Source organism: Rhinatrema bivittatum, chromosome 1 (assembly GCF_901001135.1).
Source record: "Rhinatrema bivittatum chromosome 1, aRhiBiv1.1, whole genome shotgun sequence".
Lineage (NCBI taxonomy): Eukaryota > Metazoa > Chordata > Amphibia > Gymnophiona > Rhinatrematidae > Rhinatrema > Rhinatrema bivittatum.
The window spans coordinates 153,922,831-153,943,926 of record NC_042615.1 but is presented as its reverse complement, the minus strand read 5'-3'; the positions used below and the strand labels follow the sequence as shown (position 1 = coordinate 153,943,926).

At 39.9% G+C, this 21,096-nt stretch overlaps 1 protein-coding gene across 4 annotated transcripts in view; it reads right to left on the bottom strand.

Annotated features, from left to right (window-relative positions):
• The window catches only part of ATP8A1 (ATPase phospholipid transporting 8A1), a 559,403-nt gene that overhangs the window by 363,713 nt on the left and 174,594 nt on the right, over window positions 1-21,096 (bottom strand). For all 4 annotated transcript variants that reach the window (XM_029588616.1, XM_029588605.1, XM_029588632.1 and 1 more), the window contains exon 14: window positions 14,251-14,339. In XM_029588616.1, the coding sequence (XP_029444476.1) occupies window positions 14,251-14,339 (89 nt within the window). The remainder of the gene's footprint in view (window positions 1-14,250; window positions 14,340-21,096) is intronic.

Here is a 21,096-nt window from a genome sequence, read left to right as displayed (position 1 = left end):
GACGTCAAGGGGTCTAACAGTGGTTTCAAGTGCCATATAGACAGTCTGAAAACACATCATGGGATCTGTCTACTGTTTGGGATCTTCCCAGGTACTTGTGATTTGGATTGGCTACTGTTGGAAACAGAAACTGGGCTTGATGGACCCTCAGTCTGACCCAGTATGGAAATTATGTTTTTATGTACTGAAACAATGTGATAAGGTGCTGGTCAGAGCAAGAAGGATACTAGGGTACATAGGGCAAGGCATAACTAGCAAAAGGAGGGAGATGATAATGACTGTTCAGATTAATGGTAAGACCTCACTTAGCATATTGCATCCCGTTCTGGAGGCTGCACCTCCAAATGGCTACAAATAGAGTGAAGGTGTGGCAGAGAAAAACCTACCAAAATCCTTCAGAGTCCACACTGAAGTCCTATGAAATGAGACTCAAGGATCAACATATATACCCAAGAAGAAAGAGAAAGGAAGATATGATTGAGATATTCAAATACCTGAAAGGTATCAATAGTTGAGAAGAAGCAAATCTTTTTCAGAGAAAAAAAAATGCTCTAGAACAGAGGTCCTCAACCAAGTTTTTGGGACATACCTGGCCAGTTGAATTTTCAGGATATCCACAATGAATATGAATGAAATAGATTTGCATAACATTGAAGCAATGGATGCAAATTTCTCATGCATATTTGTTGTGGCTATCCTGAAAAACAGACTGACTGGATGTGTCCAGAGGACTGGGTTGAGGACCATTGCTCTATTATACGAGGTCATGGTATGAGGCTTTGAGGGGAAGACAAGAACAATATCAAGAAAGCAAATTTTCTTACCTGAAAAAAGGGTTCTCCACAGAGAGCAGGATGAATTGGTCACAATTGGTGAGTGACATAATTCGATTTTAGCCAACACAGACCCAAGCTCTCAGGTCAGAAATAAGTGTTATTTTATAGACAGTGTGGCTCGCAACACACAGTTTACAAAATACAGCTTTAGACACACCAACTTGAACTTGTAGGCGCTGACTTGCGCAGATTACTGAAAGTCACCCCCCTTCAATAGAGTGTTGCATAACCTTTGCCTCCCCCATAACACCCCACTGGATTATCCTAATATAATTTTTGTACCATTTTGTAGATCATTCAATTTAGAATTTAACAGTATCTTTCGCATTAATTATTTATGGCCAGAACGTACAATAGCAAAAAACAGTGTCAGATTGGCCATATTAAGTGTATTGTATTTTGTGAGGCACATGATCTAGAGCAACCTTTATTATGAAAAACTGGATTGCCGAAAAATTAGGGCAAGGAAAAAGCTGGGTTCAGAGGACATAAACCAAGACTGCCAATGATTGTTTTACAGAATTTGATGACTGTTGACCACTATAATTGTCGCATGAAAGCCAAAATTCATTGAAAATTCCAGCGACAAGCAGAAAAAAAGCTGTTGAAAGTGGCACAAATGATTTTGGATGAGAGGAGGGAAAAAGTTGATAAACAGTTATTGTTATCAAGTCAGGGCTGGTATCCAGGGGTTTTATGTTATTTTGAACCCATTGAAACCCAAAACCCTTATCCAAGACAGGTTCTGGCTGGCAAATTGGTTATGAAATTGGGATGAAGAGGATTTTCTTCATTTAGCACCTTCCGACAAATTTTTCATTTGGTCACTTCAAAAACCAAATTTTCAAAATGATTGAGTTTGGAGAAAAACTTTGAATTAAATTATCAAAGAGCTACAATATCAGCAAATTGTCAGAAACCCTGCTTGCATGGGTCTTTTTGTCATGTTCACAGTGAAGAAAATGAGGTGGGTAATCAAAGAACATGGGGAATCTTGGGATGGCACCTATTTTTGGAATAAAATTTTAGCCAAAAGTGTTATCCCATTTTTGAGTGGTCCAGAAAACATTTTGATAGTAGGCAAAGCTACTTTTGTCCATAAGGCGGCACCAAGCATATGAGCTAATGCCTCAAAACAGCTGTTTAAAGAAAATGGCATTGATTTTTGGGGTAACGATGTTTGGCTGGGGAACTCTCCAGATTCGAACACTGCCAAAAACATAGTTGCCATTTTTATGTATGAGGTAAAGAGTTTTATGTTGAAGGAAAATGGTCAGGGACATTATTCCACCAAAACTGTGTCAAAATTTGGAATTGGTCTTTTTAAATTTGAAAAACGATATCAATTTATTTCAAAATTTGTTGTGTTCATACACTGCTTGTTTAAAGCCGATTTGCAAGTTGACTGTTTGCATATCAACCATTAATTATATGCTGTTTAATTACATTTCAAATGCTGATTAAAATGGTATATTGCATGTTTCTATCAGATTTCTGTTTGCTGCTGCAATCAGGGAAGCTAAGGTTATGAAACACCCAGTACAATTGTTAAAAAAAACAAAAACCATTTTATATTCTCTAAGATTGAAAGGATTTTTACAAAACACACAGGGCCTTTCAAAACATTAATGTGAAGCAGAATATAAAACAAGAGCATACTAGAATTCTTGTAATAGCTTGGGTTGTATTATAGTATTAAGATAACATGAGTTTTGCATGTACCCCCTGCTCTATAATTTCAAGTTTAGATATGCTCAGTTTTCAAGACAGGATCAGTTTTTACTCTTCTCAGTTACCTGGCCTGGTTTCAGATTATGTTTCCTGTAATCATGACACCGGTAAGCTATTATCTGCCTGTAGTTGAGCAAGAACAAAGCTTGAACTGCACATTCACTCTCACTAAGAGTGAAAATGAAGATATCAGAGTGGATCTGACCTGAAGTCACCAAGCAGGGACATGTATTTTTACAAACCGATTTAGTACTGCTGCTCTGTCATAGAGGTTATCTTCTCTCATTACCTCCCATTTAGACTACTACAACTTGCCCCTCACAGGCTTGGAAGTGAAATATGTATCTCCAATACAATCTGTCCAAAATTCAGTTGCATGACTTATCTTTCTACAAAGTTGCTACACTCATATAACTCCTCTTCTCAAATCACTACATTGGTTTCCTATCCATTTCTGGATAAAGTTCAAGCTCTGTTTACTCACCTATAACAGCCTTCACTCTGCAGCTCCTGACTAACTCTCCTCTCTCTATATACCCCACCTCTAAACTCTGCTCACTGGTCAAGTCTCTCTTATTTATTCCCTTCTTCCACTGCCAGTTTCTGACTCCGTGCTTTCCATCTGGTTGCATCGAACACTTGGAAAAGACTTCCTAAATTGGTGCGTCATGCTCCCCCTCTAGTCTTATTGAAACCCGGTCTAAAAACCCACCTTTCTGAGGCTTCATTTAAACCTTAATCTCTAATTATCCCACAGTCTTATTGATATCAATAATTTTCTTAATACATGATATTCACGAAACCTCTTTTGCCCTGTATCCCTATATGTCTGTCTTGATTAGACGGTAAGCTCTACTGAGAAGAGTGATTTTTTTTATAGCGCTGCGTACATCTAGTAGCATTTCAGAAGTGATAAGGAATAGTAGTCGTAGTGCTTTAATATTATTATAATAAGATCATTATTTTCTACTTTAAAGAATTTGAGATGTCGCATACATAATTTAATCACATTACATGTCTAGCATCACAGAATAGCCTCAGCCAACTACCATTTTTAAGCCTCAATGTCCAAAGTCATACTATATAACCCAGCAAGCAGAGAACTTGATGTTTGCATTATTAGAAAATAAGCTGGACACTGAGGACGTTTCTTACCCTACTCAATTATCAAAAGCTAAAAATAGGGAATATTTTTTACCTGTATTTTTAAAAACCATTAGAGAAACAAAAGATATTTCTTGGAAGCAAGTTTTTCTAAGGGGTCCAATCAATCCTCCTTAAGCTATCAGAATTCACATAAGCTTTACAAATGCAGCATTTCAGAGGATTGTGGTAGCTATACTTCATTAATTCAACTGAGTCAATGTGGCAAAGAGGGAGCTTGGTATGTGTTATATAATAGGCTATTTACACAAAGCTCCATCAACCATAATTCTTATACTTAGAGGAATCACAATGGCAGAGGCACAAGTCTGCTTAATTTCTGCAGCACTGTACAACATAAAATGATAACACAATAGATGCCTCAGTCTTATTTCAGTATTTATTAGAACAGAGATGTGCTCAATAATTGCCCAATTATTGAGCACATCTCTGTTCTAATAAATACTGAAATAAGACTGAGGCATCTATTGTGTTTTTGTTTTCCTGACGGCTATCATAGATCGCCTACCTCTTTGTTTTCTTGGACCAACATAAAATGATACCAGGGTCAGGATAATAATGCAAGATGTAGAACTCATAAAAACTTGGTTAAAGTGTGTTAGTTATCTAAAATCTGTTAATTACTGTTACCATTTAAAGTGAATGTAACCATTGCCCAAAATGTTTGTTTTGCTCTGAATATTTGTCTTGATTAGACTATAAGCTCTATAGAGCAGGGATTGTCTCTTGTGCAATTGTGTACTGTGCTACCTATGTTGAGTAGCACTACAGAAGTAATAAATTGTAGCAGCTATAGTAGTTAGTACTAACTATAGAGCAGCAGATTAGGTATGTGCCTGTGAAAGAGTTGATTATTCGTGTCTCTTAACGGCATGCAACTATTTAGGAAATGTTAATGTTATTATTTAGGAGAGTTGTGGATGGATCCTTGGGCCAGTGGCAGATGACCACGCCCCCGGGGGAAGACCCCGAGAGGGACCACCGGTCAGGCTCAGAGTTAGGAGACAGACACACACTAGTTCTTTTATTAGACAGTATACTGAACCACCAGAGGTGGCAGTAGTGAGCTGGAATGCTCGGTTGGGCTGTAGTCCCTCAGATACTGGAACAGCGATCCCTGGGGGCTGAGCTGTAGAGAAACTGAAATATAGTGAGTAGGCAGGGCATGCAGAGTTCATGGACAGAACCTGATGGTAACACTCACACAATAAGAACATAAGAAAATGCCATACTGGGTCAGACCAAGGGTCAATCAAGCCCAGCATCCTGTTTCCAACAGTGGCCAATCCAGGCCATAAGAACCTGGCAAGTACCCAAAACCTAAGTCTATTCCATGTTATCATTACTAATGGCGGTGGCTATTCTCTAAGTGAACTTAATAGCAGGTAATGGACTTCTCCAAGAACTTGTCCAATCCTTTTTTAAACACAGCTATACTAACTGCACTAACCACATTCTCTGGCAACAAATTCCAGAGTTTAATTGTGCGTTGAGTGAAAAAGAACTTTCTCCGATTAGTTTTAAATGTGCCCCATGCTAACTACATGGAGGGCCCCCTAGTCTTTCTATTATCCGAAAGAGTAAATAACCGATCCACATCTACCCGTTCTAGACCTCTCATGATTTTAAACATCTCTATCATATCCCCCCTCAGCCGTCTCTTCTCCAAGCTGAAAAGTCCTAACCTCTTTAGTCTTTCCTCATAGGGGAGCTGTTCCATTCCCTTTATCATTTTGGTCGCCCTTCTCTGTACCTTCTCCATCGCAATTATATATTTTTTGAGATGCGGTGACCAGAATTGTACACAGTATTCAAGGTGCAGTCTCACCATGGAGTGATACAGAGGTATTATGACATTTTCCGTTTTATTCACCATTCCCTTTCTAATAATTCCCAACATTCTGTTTGCTTTTTTGACTGCCGCAGCACACTGAACAGACGATTTCAATGTGTTATACACTATGACACCTAGATCTCTTTCTTGGGTTGTAGCACCTAATATGGAACCCAATATTGTATAACTATAGCATGGGTTATTTTTCCCTATATGCATCACCTTCACTTATCCACATTAAATTTCATCTGCCATTTGGATGCCCAATTTTCCAGTCTCACAAGGTCTTCCTGCAATTTATCACAATCTGCTTGTGATTTAACTACTCTGAACAATTTTGTGTCATCTGCAAATTTGATTATCTCACTCATCGTATTTCTTTCCAGATCATTTATAAATATATTGAAAAGTAAGGGTCCTAATACAGATCCCTGAGGCACTCCACTGTCCACTCCCTTCCACTGAGAAAACTGTCCATTTAATCCTACTCTCTGTTTCCTGTCTTTTAGCCAGTTTGCAATCCACGAAAGGACATCGCCACCTATCCCATGACTTTTTACTTTTCCTAGAAGCCTCTCATGAGGAACTTTGTCAAATGCCTTCTGAAAATCCAAGTATACTATATCTACCGGTTCACCTTTATCCACATGTTTATTAACTCCTTCAAAAAAGTGAAGCAGATTTGTGAGGCAAGACTTGCCCTGGGTAAAGCCATGCTGACTTTGTTCCATTAAACCATGTCTTTCTATATGTTCTGTGATTTTGATGTTTAGAATACTTTCCACTATTTTTCCTGGCACTGAAGTCAGGCTAACCGGTCTGTAGTTTCCCGGATCGCCCCTGGAGCCCTTTTTAAATATTGTGGTTACATTTGCTATCCTCCAGTCTTCAGGTACAATGGATGATCAAACATACACAAATATGCATAAAAATGTACACATATTAGCATATTTCCATGTAAATCCCATGTTAGGGAATAATAGCTAATTACTTCATTAACACAGGGAGGAGCGTTAAACTCATGGTTTCTTTTTAATGCCGGGAATGTAAGTCCTGGGTCAGAGGTGAAAAATTAAACTCACTTTTCTGGGGCTAGTGTTAGTCAATGGAGCTGTGAGCATGAACCCAGACCTGGAGCTCCTGGGTAGGGGTGGGGATGGGGAGGTAGGAAGAATCCTGGACCCAGGTCTCCTGGGTCCAGGGTAGACCACTGTTCCCAGAAGCCCCAGGTCCAAGGCCATGCTGGCACAACAAAGCTGAATAGTTTTAGTGCACAAGTACCCAAGAGGCAGAGCATGAATAAAACATGAATTGCCATCTTTCTCTTCTTCCTTTTTTAAATTAAGGGTTAGGGGACCTGACTTTTCTTTAATCAAAGGAAAAGGGTATTCCTTCCTACAGAAGAGTTGTGATACCTGAGTAACCTTTGCCAGATTATGAAGTTAGGGTTTAAGTTAGGATTTAAAAACTTACACTGTCCTCACCTTAGATGCTAATACAAAGGACCACTGGAAAGGTTATGTGAAAAGGGATTTAAGTAAAAACCTATTACTTAATGCCAGGAGAATTAAAGAAAATCACTGAGTCTAGAAATATAGGCAAACACTTTGAAACATCAAGAATCGGCAGAGAGGGATCTTTTGGACTGAAAATAAACTGAAATCAGGGTACCATAATTCTGGATATATTGATATAAAAATTGTCAGATTTCTGATGCAAAGCATTTTGTCCATACAGAACTCCAAGGTAAAGGTGCCTTGCCTAGAGCACTGGAAAATTAATCCAAGTATAAAGCGATTCAGAAGCATGGGCAGTCTTAGAAAAAAGTGAATATTGAGATCCAGTGCAAGTTTTAACCTTGAACTCTGATAACAAATGTTGGGGAAACCCTGGTCAGAGGAAAACTAAGTTCTGGGGGAATTTGCTCATATGCATGAATTCCATAATAAGGATGTGTAGGGGAAAAATATTCATTTTCTTTTTCAATTCATTTTCAGGAGATTTTTTTCCCTACAAATTTCGGTTTGTGGATTGATTTGTTTAATTCATGAGAAAAAAAGGACGACCAAAAATCGAAATCGGGGGCTCCTGGGTTTTCCTGCCGGCACAGAAAAAATGTTAGGGCCAGGATCCTCCCTGGTCCCCCACTTACCCAGTCCGGAGGGGATTCACCAGCGAGGCCTTGGCCTTGTGTAGGCTGAGGTCTAAAGACTTTGCACACTCTCAGCTTACTCAAGGCCGACGCCTTGGCTGAACCCAGGCCCGATGCTAGGGCCAGGCCCAGAAGCTAGATGCAGATGCCTGGGCCTCAGCATAGGCCAGAACCCATCCAGGCCAAATACTGCAACCTGGCCCGGAGTTTGGGTCCCGAAGATGGGGCCTCGACCCGAATCCAGGCCAGATATCACAACCCGACCTGGAGGCCAGGTCCCAATGCCTGGGCCAAAGCTCTGATCCAGACCAGACACTGTGACCTGGCCCAGAGGCAGGGTCCCAATCCCGATATATGGGTCTCAGCCTAAGCCAGAGCCCAGACCTAGTACCAACACCTGATCTGGCCCGGAGGACCAGGTCCTGATGTCAGGGCCTAGGCTCGTACCTAGGCCGAACTCTGGGCCTGGCCTGGAGACCGGGTCATAATGCCTGGGTCTCAGCCTCGAGTCACATCCAAGTCAAGAAGCCCAGGTCTCACTACTGCTCCCTCATCATCCTCTTCTTTTTTCTGACGCCGTCTGCTGGGTTTGCACTGGAGTTAATTAACTCCAGCTCATTCAGCCCAATGGACAGCGCCATTTTGATATATGGCATTACCATACAATTGCCATACATCAAAATGGAATCGGCCGCCCAGACTTCGGGACCCAAGGCCCAGCCTTGCTTTCGGATACCCCCAATGGATCAGGTAAGAGACCCTGGCATTGCGCTCGGGCCTAGGCCAAGGCACCGGTGTCTCACCAGGGTGTAGGCTGTGGCCCCTACTTTGGGCCTCAGCCTACCCCTTAGGTGAAGCCCCAGTTTTGGGCCTAGACTTAGGCCAGATGTATTAATTTCAAAACAAATGCAATGAGTAAGGTTCATTTCATTCAGGGGTCTCCAATTTGGTTAGGGGCCTCCCGAATGAAACAAATTTCCCTTATTCCTTGCGGTTTTAAAATTCATCCCTATTCCATAAACAACCGATAGTAGAAGACTTGACAATGCTCAATAGATTGCACCCTAATCTCAGGGGTCTACGAGTACAGTACCATGACAAAAGCAGTAGACTACCAAACTGGAAGAGTTTTCTAGGAATGGCCCCTCTGCTAACCTTGTTTTTAGGAACAAATCAGATAGAAGGAAATCACAAGGCCTCAGTCCCATTCAGTATCCTAATGCTACATATATGTACATCAAAGTTGTATATGCAGATCTTTGTAAAGAATGTTGGTTCTGGAACAGACCTGGTATCTGAAGATTTACTCTGCATAAGATGAATATAGATCCCAAAAATGACTTGTGCCAACTGAAAAGTCTTGAAGATCATCATCAGTCTCTTTTCAGTCTCTTTTCAGGTCAGAAATATTTCCCTTGGAGTAAAGATAAGACTTACTTCTGATAAATGAATACAGGGCACCAGAGCATGCAAACAACTTCATTTGGTGCTGCAGCATTAAAACTACCTACTGGTTGTGAAAGCACTGAGCAACTAGGTCCATTGTGAACACAGGCCACACAAGCTAAGGGCCCACCCAGGGATTTCCTTAATAAGAACCATCATAACAAAAACCCTCTACTAATGAAAAAACACATTATTAGGATGTCCTTCAGTAAATAAAAGTACTGAGATTTAAAGTGTTTAACTCTGGTAATTCAGAAACTGTGGTCTCTGAAGTGAATTTCATTTTCAGAGATATGCATGCAAATAGTTCCAATATTTCTATCACCAAGAAACTCAGAATATCACATTATGGTAGCAAAAGTACTCAGACATGTGCCTAGAAATCCCTAGTCACATTTTAGTGCCTGGAAGCAAATCATCAAATTGCTTGGAATCATCTGAAAATGATGAACTCTGGTCTCAAAGTGACCGAAAGTCCAAAATCCACAATATGTATCAAGGATCATAATAGTCTAAATGCACCACAATATCCAAAAATTCCATAACAAACCTTGAAAGCAATGGAGACAAGATACGACTGAAGTATTACAGCCAGTATTATAGCCATCACAATACCTAACAAGGGCCACAGGTGCAGAAATGTACCTGGAAGACAGAAGTACCAGAATGAGTCTAGAAGGTGAAGTCCAAAGCCATGTTACATACACGGGGCTGTGAATGCCAAGACAGGTTTCAAACATGGATGTACTGTGCGGCTTCAAAGTGCATGCTGGCCAAAGCGGATTTTTTATTTTATTTTTTTTATTTTTTTAGTGACACATGAACTCTGATGCATTTTCAAAGAGGATTGTAACTAAGGTATGGTTTCAAGGACATGATACCCACATTGACATTACAAATCAGTTTGGGTCTCCTAGCAGTTTTAAGATGCTTAGTGCACTGAAATCGGTCAGGCTGAAAGGGATGAATGTATAGGTCAAGAACATGGGACCTCTGGAGGACAAGATGGTGGGCCTTTACCATGGGCACAGAGGAGCAAGTGCATGTGTCCTCTGGGGTATGGACTCAAGGGGTGACACGTGCTGGCTCTGGTAGCTGAAGGGCAACAGTGCAGATTTTGACCATGAGCTCAAAGAGGTAACTGCATGAACATTGGATTCAAGATATGCAATATGGATGCATTAAGGAATTTAAAAATACTTAAGGGATCCAATCAAAGCAATGAGGTTACCTAGAATCATACTGTTTTTCTAAGCAGTTAATACCTTGCAAAGCTGTGATTTGGGGTTGCTCCCAATGCAGTTTTCTATACGAAGCACAGTCCGTGTTGGGGGACCGTGTAGCTTTTTCATGAAGTTTGGAAATATCTGATGATACATTTGAAAATTAGGACAAATGAAATTCAAAATCTGAAAACACATGGATGCTTGAGATGTTTTCTGCCTTACTGTCTCTTCTTTATAGACATCAGATGATTTTACAACATGAAATAGGAAGGCTCCTTTTAGCAATTATAAAAGAAAAATAAGTTGGGAATTCGAGCAGGGAGCTAGCAGTAGGGTTGCCTAGTGGGTCAGCAAGCTGTCAAATTTTTAAGTTTCCAAACTATTAGTTTGGGAAACAGAATTATGTGACCTATTTGTGTGAATCCATTGAGGCTGCTTGTTATTTGGGGGGAGGAGGCAATTTACCACTCCCCACCCCTTACCCCATCTTTTTAAACTGCCCCTGCAAAAGGAAATTCATCGGCCTGTTGCTCAAGGAAGAAGCTATTTATTGGATGTACATGGGCGCAGCATAAGTCAACTATGATACAACAATATACACACTCTAACTTCCCAAAATACCTGTAGAGCGACCACACCCTCATCTACTGCATCTCAGTTCATAAATACTCAAGAAGCATCATGACAAGCCCTCCATAAAGCATCATGCCGCTGCAGGGTTGGCCATAGAAGCCAACTCCTCTACGCATTTTGCAGTAGTGAGATGCAGGGCTATCAAAGCCTTGCTCCTCTCATTGTCCTGCAATTGGTTTGTTGGCTATTGGGTAAATGTCTGCATTGCAATGATATACTGGTCTGTAAAATAGCAGGTTTCACTTAACAGTATAGAACATAATACTTTAGGGTAGTGAGCAGGCCAGTTCTGGCCATCAAAGTCGAAGACTAAAAGGCAACTCATCACAACTCTCCCACTCCCAAGAAATGTAGACACAAAGGTTGGTTATTTTGGTATTCCTTCTTTAACTACCTTATAATTCATACTTGCTGTGAGCCTATGGCCATAGTCAACCCTGCCACAGCACATGGCAGTGAACCTCGCTTGCTGAGGTCTCTCCACTAACCTAGCTACAGCCATGTTTTGAAATGTGGTGATGTGTATAGCAGAGACCTTTTGTGATCTCATAACAATACACTTAACAATATCCATCTGACACACTGAAATGCAAACTATAAATATGCACCAACCCAGAGGCCACATCAAATGACTATCACCACCATCCCCTCAAATTATTTTATGTCATTTACTCCTTTATGTAGAGACAGAGTAGAACGAAGCCCCTCCTCCTGGGGTTCTCTGCACCCATAGCTGCCCATATCTGACACACTGCAATACAAACATATGGAAGTCAAATCAACTGACTACCATCACCATCTCCTTAGCTGCTTATATATAAGATGCTCCTGTAAATAAAGGAGAGGAGAATAAGGGGTCAGTCTTAGCAAGGTGATCTGAAGGATGTGCTGGGTGCTTAAAATCAAATACAGATTGGAACCGGTAAGAGTGTTCAGTGTAATTTAGCCTCAGCCAAGAACTGTGGTACATGGCTATCGACATACTGAGTCCAATATTGAAATGACATATAGCCAGATAAGTACTACTTATTCAGCGGTTGCCAGATGGCTGTATATCTGGGTAATCTCAGCGGCTGCTAGTTAGATGGAAAAGTCACTTATCCAGCTATCTTTTAGCTGTAGAAAAAGTGGGTGGACAATGTACGGATTGGAGGTGGTGCTACTTAGCCAGATAACATTTCCGGCTAAGTAGCAATATTGATACTTTGCCGGATAATTTAACCAGCTAAGTCTAGACTTGCTATTGAGCACGTCTAGACTTAGTCAGATAACACTTATTCAGCTAAGTAGCATTTTGTGTGCAGATATTCAGCGGTATAGCCATGCTGTCGAATATCCTTGTAACTTAGCCGGATAAGAGTTATCTGGCTAACTGCTTGATTCATTAAGGCTTTTCTCCCATTCTGTGTCTATGGGAAAATACCTTGATTAATCAGGCCCTAAATTTCTTAGCTGGCTGCCCACTGAATATGTACCCCACTGTGTATTGCTGAAACCGTACTTGTTCGCTTGAGTGATGCAGTCAAGGTCACATGCAGTAATAATTGGAGGGAAGTATGGTAACTCTGAATTGCCTGACCCACAGGGGGTCCAATAAGCACCTATCTACTTGCACGTGAATAGCACACACTGCACCCAAGGACCCGAAGCAAACTCTAGCCAAAACTGAATGCACTCAAAGACTGAAGAAAAACAGATGAAGACAGGCCGCATCAGTAGCATACAATCTGAAATGAGGGAGCATTGCCTATGTCAGATGCCAGAATAGAACTCCCATAAGCAAAAACACTAGGTCATGTTAAAACTATGTGGTAGCACAACTGCATCCTTGAAGGCAGGGCAACAAGATCTGCTGGAGACCAACTTTGATACCCCCATGAAGGCCTGGGAAACCTATGACACAACTGCTATGATCCCACCTTGCTTCTCCAGATCTCCCACACACGAGTTTTAATCACATCAAAATTACATTTAAATCAAAATTACATTTAAATCATTTTTATTCCATTTTTCCACAATACTGAAACACTACAACTGTAGTTCTCCCTGTTATCAGTAACGACTTGAGGTTGCATGCACCTCTGCAGACCGTTCAAGCCCTTTCTGATTATGTCATCAAGGATAACCACAGAGATACAGTGTCCCTCATTTCTCTGGGCTCTCCACTATCTCATCCTGTTGCCATTGTCAAACACTGCCCAAGACCATTTCTTGCATCTGTTTGAAGGCCCGGACCAGCTTTTAGCAGTGAGTCATGCTGGCATAAGCAGGAAGGGGATAGGCTCTGATTTCAAGCCAGTTCGTGTAGCAGGGTCACATATAAGGCCCTAGCACCTGAGTCCAAATCAGTTCTTTGGGCTAAAATGATGGTGATATTCACCTCCAGTCAAATCAGCTGTTCCGGGGGGGGGGGGGGGGTGGGGAGGGAATGGTAGCCACAGCATATGGCTGCCGATGCAGCAGAAGTGAGGGTGGTGGTGAAGGGTGAGGCAGAGTGGTGTTTTGTTTCTTAAAAATAAAAAAAAATTGCAGCTATCCTATGCAAACCAGTTTTTTCTTTATTCTGTTGCTTATCCAGCAATCTGGAGAAAAAAGATATGGGTTTTAGTTATTTTTTATTTGCATTAAAAAAATACCTCAAGAATTACTTAAAACAGAAAAAAAATATAAAAAGTGAGGAGTCCCAGATATTTTTAAGTAATGCACAACTTGCTAGCTTAAGAAGGTATTCTTTTTTTTTATTTGTTCTCTCTGACAGCCCTCCGACCGGAGCTTCAAGATCTCCCTGGACTTCCTTGATAGGCTCTCTACATGACAGCTTCTGGTGCAAGCAAAAATTACTGAAGTGACCATGTATAAATAAATGTTGATCAACTCTGCTGTATCCCTTCACACATTGATGAAAAATTCTTCTCATTAAATATTTTCTTAATTGGTACAGAATGATGAAAATTTAGATAATGTGAAAGGCTAGAGAGGAAAGCCAAGCAAACACTGTGCAGGCTGGACAAAAGTGACTAAACTACTTGCACTAATGCTTCATAAAGAGCAGAAATATTCCAACCATTCCTTCATATTTGGTAAGTGCATCGAAATATTATACATGCTGGTTTTGTAACCTGCCTCGAATATTGTAGAGCGTGAGATTATAAATCTTTTAAAATAAATAAGTCAAATTTCAGTAAATAATTGCAAAACCAGGGTTTTTGAACATAAGAAGTTACTTACCCATAAGCAATTCCTGCTATTGTACACTTCTTAAACTGCATGACATTGCAAGTCAAGGTACCCGTTTTGTCAGAAAATATGTACTTGACCTACAGAAGCAATATTAAAGTTTACATTAACATTTTGCAGAGAAATCATATGAATGTACAGTAGGTGATATATAGGTATTCTCATCAGATTCCATTAAGAAAGATTGCTATCCAAGTTTGCAGTCACGCTAATAAAGTTAATAGAGTTTAAATCCCTAGACTATATTATCTCTAATGTATGCTCAATGAAATGTAGGAAAGCCAATCAGAAAAGTATTGATCAAAGCAAAAGCTCAGGTCAGTTAGAAGGTAAAGCTCACAGTTCAGGTTTTACTTTAAACTGATCAGAAAGCAGGTGGCTTCTGGAACTACAGTGTAAAAAAAAAAAAGCCTACAGAAATGTTGAAGCAATACGAACTATGTTTTACAGAAAGTACTTAGGGGAAAAAGTGACATATGTGCAATATTTCTTTTCTTATCAGGTTATTATTTAGTTTTCTACTGTAAGAATAAATTATACATTATTTAGCAAAACATTAAAATATTTGGTGTATTTATGAAATTTAGAACTATAAATGCCTTAATTTTACTCAGTTGCAAATTACTCAAACAATTATTTATAACTTGTTTGAATAAAACAAATGCATTTACAGATAACTATTTTAATTGATTGTTCAGAGATGGCGTCACAATCTGCACTCTGAAGTACGTATGCATATATCTAAGCTGATGAAGTAGCAAAAAAATACAAGTTGAAAACAAACTTTCAATTTTGTAGTAAAGAAAAAAAGTTTTTATTAACTGAAAAGATCAGGAGAAATTTTTCCTTTTAAAACTGAAGTCAAATTGCAGAAAGTTGGAAGTGGTTTCAGAGGAGAATTTTAAAAGCTTGACACGCACATTAATTAGGGGATGTGTGAAGACAGGCTCGTGCGCATGAGTGGATTTTAAAGGCCACAGCAAGTTTTCATAAAGGACCATGCACCTAAGATATGCGCGTAAATGCTGACATGAGCCGCTCGTGCTGAGGCTCCCTGCCGTATAACTTTAATTCTGATAGGGATGCCATGTAAGTTAAAATGTAAAGAAAACTAGGCAGATTGGCAGAGTTTTAAGGGGCTAACTGGGAGGGGGGGGGGGGGGGGGAGGAGTGAAGGCTACCAAACCAAGGGGGTTTGGAGGCCCTCTCTCTCTTAACTGGGAAAGGCGTCGGTGCGCGCCCCTTTATTTATTTATTTTTATTTGCCTTATTGCTTTGGTTTGTTTAATGACTGTGCTATTCTGTGATAATCGTTTACTTTGAAACAAACACATTAAAAATAACATACTCGTTTTGTCTGATCACTCATATTTCGCTTAAAATACTACACAACTCACAAAATTCTGCCAAGGGTATGTAAACTTCCACTGCATTTGACACTGTTAATCATGCTATTCTACTCTCGAGACAGTGTTCCATTGGTAGAACTGGCTCTGTGTTCGCCTGGTTCTCCTCAAACCTCAGCAAAAGGACTCAAGTCCAAATCAACTCTTTATTTATTTATTTAAAATTATTTGCATACCGTTTAACAATAAAATATTGATCAAAACTGTGTGCAATGTTCATAAACAAAAATAAAAAAAAATAGAAAAAATACAATCATGAATTATAATAAAGATTAAAAGTTATAAAACAAAATTTTAAAACAACTAACTTTACAAACAAGAGATAAAAAAAGAAGATCAGATTTATCTTTTTGACTTCACTGACGCACCTGAGCCCCAAGGTTTTGCTCTTTCTCTCTGGCTTTATTTAACCTTTACTTAACTCCATTATGCTGCACCCTTAGGCAACAAATTCCACAGCTTGTTTATGCGTTGAGTGAAAAAAAATACTCTCTCAAATTTGATTTAAATCTGCTGTTAGGTTAAAGTACTATTTGAAGGGATAAATAACTATTCCCTATTTAACTGTTGCATCCCGCTCAGAATTATATAATGCTCTATCACCTCTCAACTGTCTCTTCTCCAAACTGAAGAGCACTAATTTATTGAGGCTTTCTGCATAAGGGAGCTGATCCATCCAGTTTTTGTTTGGTTTTTTTTGTTGCCCTTCTCTGTACCTTTTCTAATTCTGCTATGTCTTTTTTGATCTGGGGTGACCAAAACTGCTCACAATACTCAAGGTGCAATTGCACTATACATCTATACTGAAGCATTATGATATTCTCTGCTAATCCATGCTAGCCATTCCACATTAAGCCATCTTTATCTATATGACCAGCAATTGTACTCTTAGTAGATTCCACCATTTAACCGAGTGCAGATGTCAGGCTCACTGGTCTGTAATCATTCAAGTCCCCTTCTAGAGTCCATTTTGAAAACTAGTGATACATTTGCTACCCTCCAGTCCTGAGGTACAGAGGCAGATTTGAATGATAAGTTATAGATTATCAGTAGCAGATCTGCAATTTCATATTTGAGTTCTTTTACAACTCTGGGGTCTACACTATCACGTGCTGGTGATTTGCTACTGTTTAGTTTGTCAATTTGCTCTAGCACCTCTTCTAGATTCACACCGATTTGATTTAGTTCCTAGAGTCATCAACAAAAAAAAGCAGTTCAGGCACTGATATTTAGGGATGTGCATTTGATTGCGACGAAATAGGAACTATAGACGATATTTCCTATTTCGTTGCGTTTTCGAGGGCCGAAATGATAGGGAAACCCACAAAATTTTGTGTGGTTTTCTTATTTTTTGGGGGGGAGAAAGCGCACATGAAAAAAACCCCCCAAACCCACCCTTCAAATTTAATTAATTGCAACCCCCACCCTCCTGAACCCCCCCCCCAAGATTTACCGAAAGTCCCTGGTGGTTCAGCGGGGTCTTGAGAGCTATCTCCCCCTCTCGGGCTGTTGGCTGCCAGTAAACAAAATGGTGTCGTGACCCTTTGCCCTTACCATGTGACGGGCTATCGGTGCCATTGGCCAGCCTCTGTCACATGGTAGGAGCAATGGATAGCCCAAATGTGGGCCATTTTGCATCCACGCCATTTTTTTAAGATGGTGCCAGCCAACCATTGATTCTACCATGTGACAGAGGCTGGCCAATGGCACCGATAGCCCCTGTCACATGGTAAGGGCAAAGGGTCACCAACGCCATTTTGTTTACTGGCAGCTGACGGCCCGAGAGATCACTCCCGGGACCCCGCTGGGCCACCAGGGACTTTCGATAAATCTTGGGCGGGGTTCTTTAGGGTGGGGGGTTGCAATTAATTAAATTTGAAGGGTTGGGGTGGGGGGGTGGGGTTTTCGGTTCAGGACAATTGAAAAAGAAAATCAGCCTGAACCGCGGGAAACTAAATTTCCCGCGGCGGACATAACGAAGGCTGAACCGAAAGGTTTGGCCGAATCACATCTCTGCTGATATCTCCCCAATAGCCTCCACATTAAAGAATGAAATGAAGAATCTATTTGGTTTTTATGCTAAGGCCTTATCTTCTCTAAGTGCTTCTTTCATTCCCCAATCATCTAATGGAAATGACTCCCTTGCAGGTTTCTTGTTTTTAACGTACTTAAAAAGATTTTTATTATTAACTTCTGCCTCTTTGGCAAGTACCTCCTCAAATTCTCATTAGGCCTGCTTTATTAATATTTTACATCTAATTTGGCAGTGCTTATGTGCCTTCCTATTTTTCTCCATTAGGCCCTGCTTTCCATTGTTTAAAAGATGCCTTTTTGGCTTTGACAACCACTTTCATAGTACCATTTAGCAATGCAGGCAGATGCTTATTCTTAGTTTGACCTTTCTTAATATGTGGAAATACATTTTATCTGGGATTCCAAAATGGTGTTTTTTAAACAGTTCCCATGCAGACTTGTAACTGGTTCTTTTAGTCTTCTATCTATTTTCCTCATCTTATCATAGTCTCCCTTTTTAAAGCTATATGTTAGTGCATTAGTTACATTTTATTTTTCCTCCATAGACTCTCAAATTTGATAGCACTATAATCACTGTTGCCAAGTGGCTCTATCACTGTTACCTCTTGCACCAGATCTTATCTGTATAGCACTTCGTATGTATATCTGCCAGTGTTTTAAAAATAAGTGGTAGTGGTAGTAGTAGTAGATTCTGCATTTCAGTGAGAATTAGATATAAAATAGTCCCTCCTTTTGTTTGTTCTGGGATCACTTGTTCCATGAAGCATTTTTTTTTTTATAGTATTTAGAAACTTAAACTCCGTAACATGTCCTGATGAGTCAATCACCCATCAACATTGAGGTAACTGAAATCTCCCATTATTATTGCATTTTCATGCTTAGTAGTTTAATCTGTTAACATTTCACAAACTGCTTCACCATTCTGGTTGGGTGCATGTTAGTAAATCCCAGTACTATTCTCCTCCCCATTATGCATGGCATTTCTATAAATAAAGATTCTCGAGTGCAGTTTCCATGGAATCCTTGATATACAGTGCCACACCACCACGGCTTCTATCTGCTCTGTCATTAGATATATTTTATACCCTGGTATCACCATGTTCCAGTAGTTATCCTTTTTCTACCAGATCTCTGAGTTGTCTGTTATGTCAATATCTTCATCTAATGCCATCCACTAACTCTTTCATCATATTTTTCAGTTTCCTGGCGGCTACAGATAAACAGCTACATAAAAACAAAAATATGATGGCAAAAAAACAAAACAAAACCAGAGAGTCTGCCCATCTACACAAGTGTTCAGTTCCACAATTTCTACCACTCCCTCAATGGTTCCCTATAATCTCTTGAATTCAAATACGGTCCTTATCTCTAACACCTCCACTGGGAGGCTATTCCATGCATTCACCACCCTTTCTATAAAGAAATAGGTCCTAAAAAAAAAAAAAAGTGCTCAACACTCCAATACTCAAAAAATCCCCTACATGGATATCTCTGAGATATTTACATGTATCTATCATATCTCCCCTATCTTGACTTTCATCTAGGGTATATATGTATAGATCTTTCAAAAGCGGAACTCACTGCTCATTTAAATACCCACCCTCTGAACCAACTTCATCCAGTTTATATCCTTTTGATGATGCGGTCTCCAGAACTGTGCAGAGTATTCCAAATGAGATCTCATCAGGGACTTATACAAGGACAACAAAGCCTCCTTTTTTTCTGCTGACCAATCCTCTCCGTATGCAGCCAAGCAACTTTCTGGCCTTGGCCATCGCCTGTTTGGCGCCCTTGAGATTATCAGATACAATCATGCTCAGATCTTGCTCTTGTTTCACGCTTATTAAAACTTTGCCCCCACTCCTTTGGAAGTTTGAAGCTGAAATGCATGGCTACGCTTTTTTTTTTTTTAGCATTAAATCTTAGCTGCCAGAATCTAGATCATTCCTCAAGCTTTATTAGATCCTTCCTCATGTTTTCCACCTTCTTGGCTATCTACCCTGTTGCAGATTTTGGTATAATTCACAAAAAGACAAACCTAACCTGACCTTGCTTCCACATTAAGGCTTATGAAAATATTAAAAAGAACTGATCCCTATGACACACCACTAGTTACACCCCTTTCCTCGGAGGGAGCTCCATTGAACACTACTCTGTCACTTTCCACTTAATCAGTATCTAATCCAGTCAGTCACTTTAAGGCCCACATCACAGGCACTCAAGTTTTTTTTTGTTTTTGTTTTTTTTAATAAGTCGCCTATATGGAAGCATTTCAAAGGCTAACCAGCCTATAGGTCCCAGCTTCCTCCTTACTTCTACTTTTGTGAAAAGGAAGCACATCTATCTGTCTCCAGTCTCCTGGAACTACTCCTGGCAATGCTCCAGGGTTGCCAGCTCCAGCACCAGAGTGGCTCCAACAGTCTAAGCTCCAGCTCCAGGCTGAGTCGAGAGTGACCCTAAGCTCCAGCTCCAGACTGCTCTACAACCCCCTGCTCCAGCTCCAAACTGCTACACCAGCACTAATTGCTTTTTACCAGGCTCCAGCTCTGGAGAGACAGTGAAAAATGTAAAAATAAATACAATTATGGTACTGTAATAAACTTAACATTTTTTTACCTGATGCTACTGGATAATAAATATCCCAAGGCAATTATGCATTTGAGTGAAAAAAAGATACTTAAAAGCTGTTTATTAAAACTGAATTGTTTTATTTGCATAACAAGTCAACAACTATGGCATAATGAATAGGGTTGGGAAAGTGAAATATTTATCTTTTAAACATTTAACTGGCACAGAAAGTACATCTCAATGACATTACTTGCACACTAAAACAACTAAAACAAAGTTCCTAAACAAAGATTCACCTCCATTTTTTTTTTTGTCACTCATCACCTAATTTCCTCCCAATCTCCACACATGCTTAGGGATTCAGAGTGAGATTATATAAGCAACTCTAGAACCAAGAAAAAGAAGGAAACTATAATATTACGTTAGTAAAGATGTTCTTTTCCAAATAGTAGAAATGAGGTTTGACATTTTTATTCTTATGAAATGAATTATATTCTGCAATTTGCTACTTTCAGTAAACTTTCACTATTTTAAGGTATCACAGAGTGTAGAAGCTTCAGAACCTCAGCTCCAACTTATCCAGAGCCCTGCTCAGTCTGATTTCAGCTCCACTCCAGCTCTAGATTTTAGAGCTGGCTCTGAGCTCTGGAGCCAAGAGCCGGAGTCCCTGCCATTCTTATTCTCGACTCTAAAGAAGCACTGAAAAAGTCATCCAGCAGAGCTCCCAGAACTTCTCCAAGTTTCCTTAAAACCCTTAGATGTACCTATCCAGCCCCATTGCTTTATCTACTTTAAATTTAGCCCATGTTGTGGGCGTGGACCCTTGGAC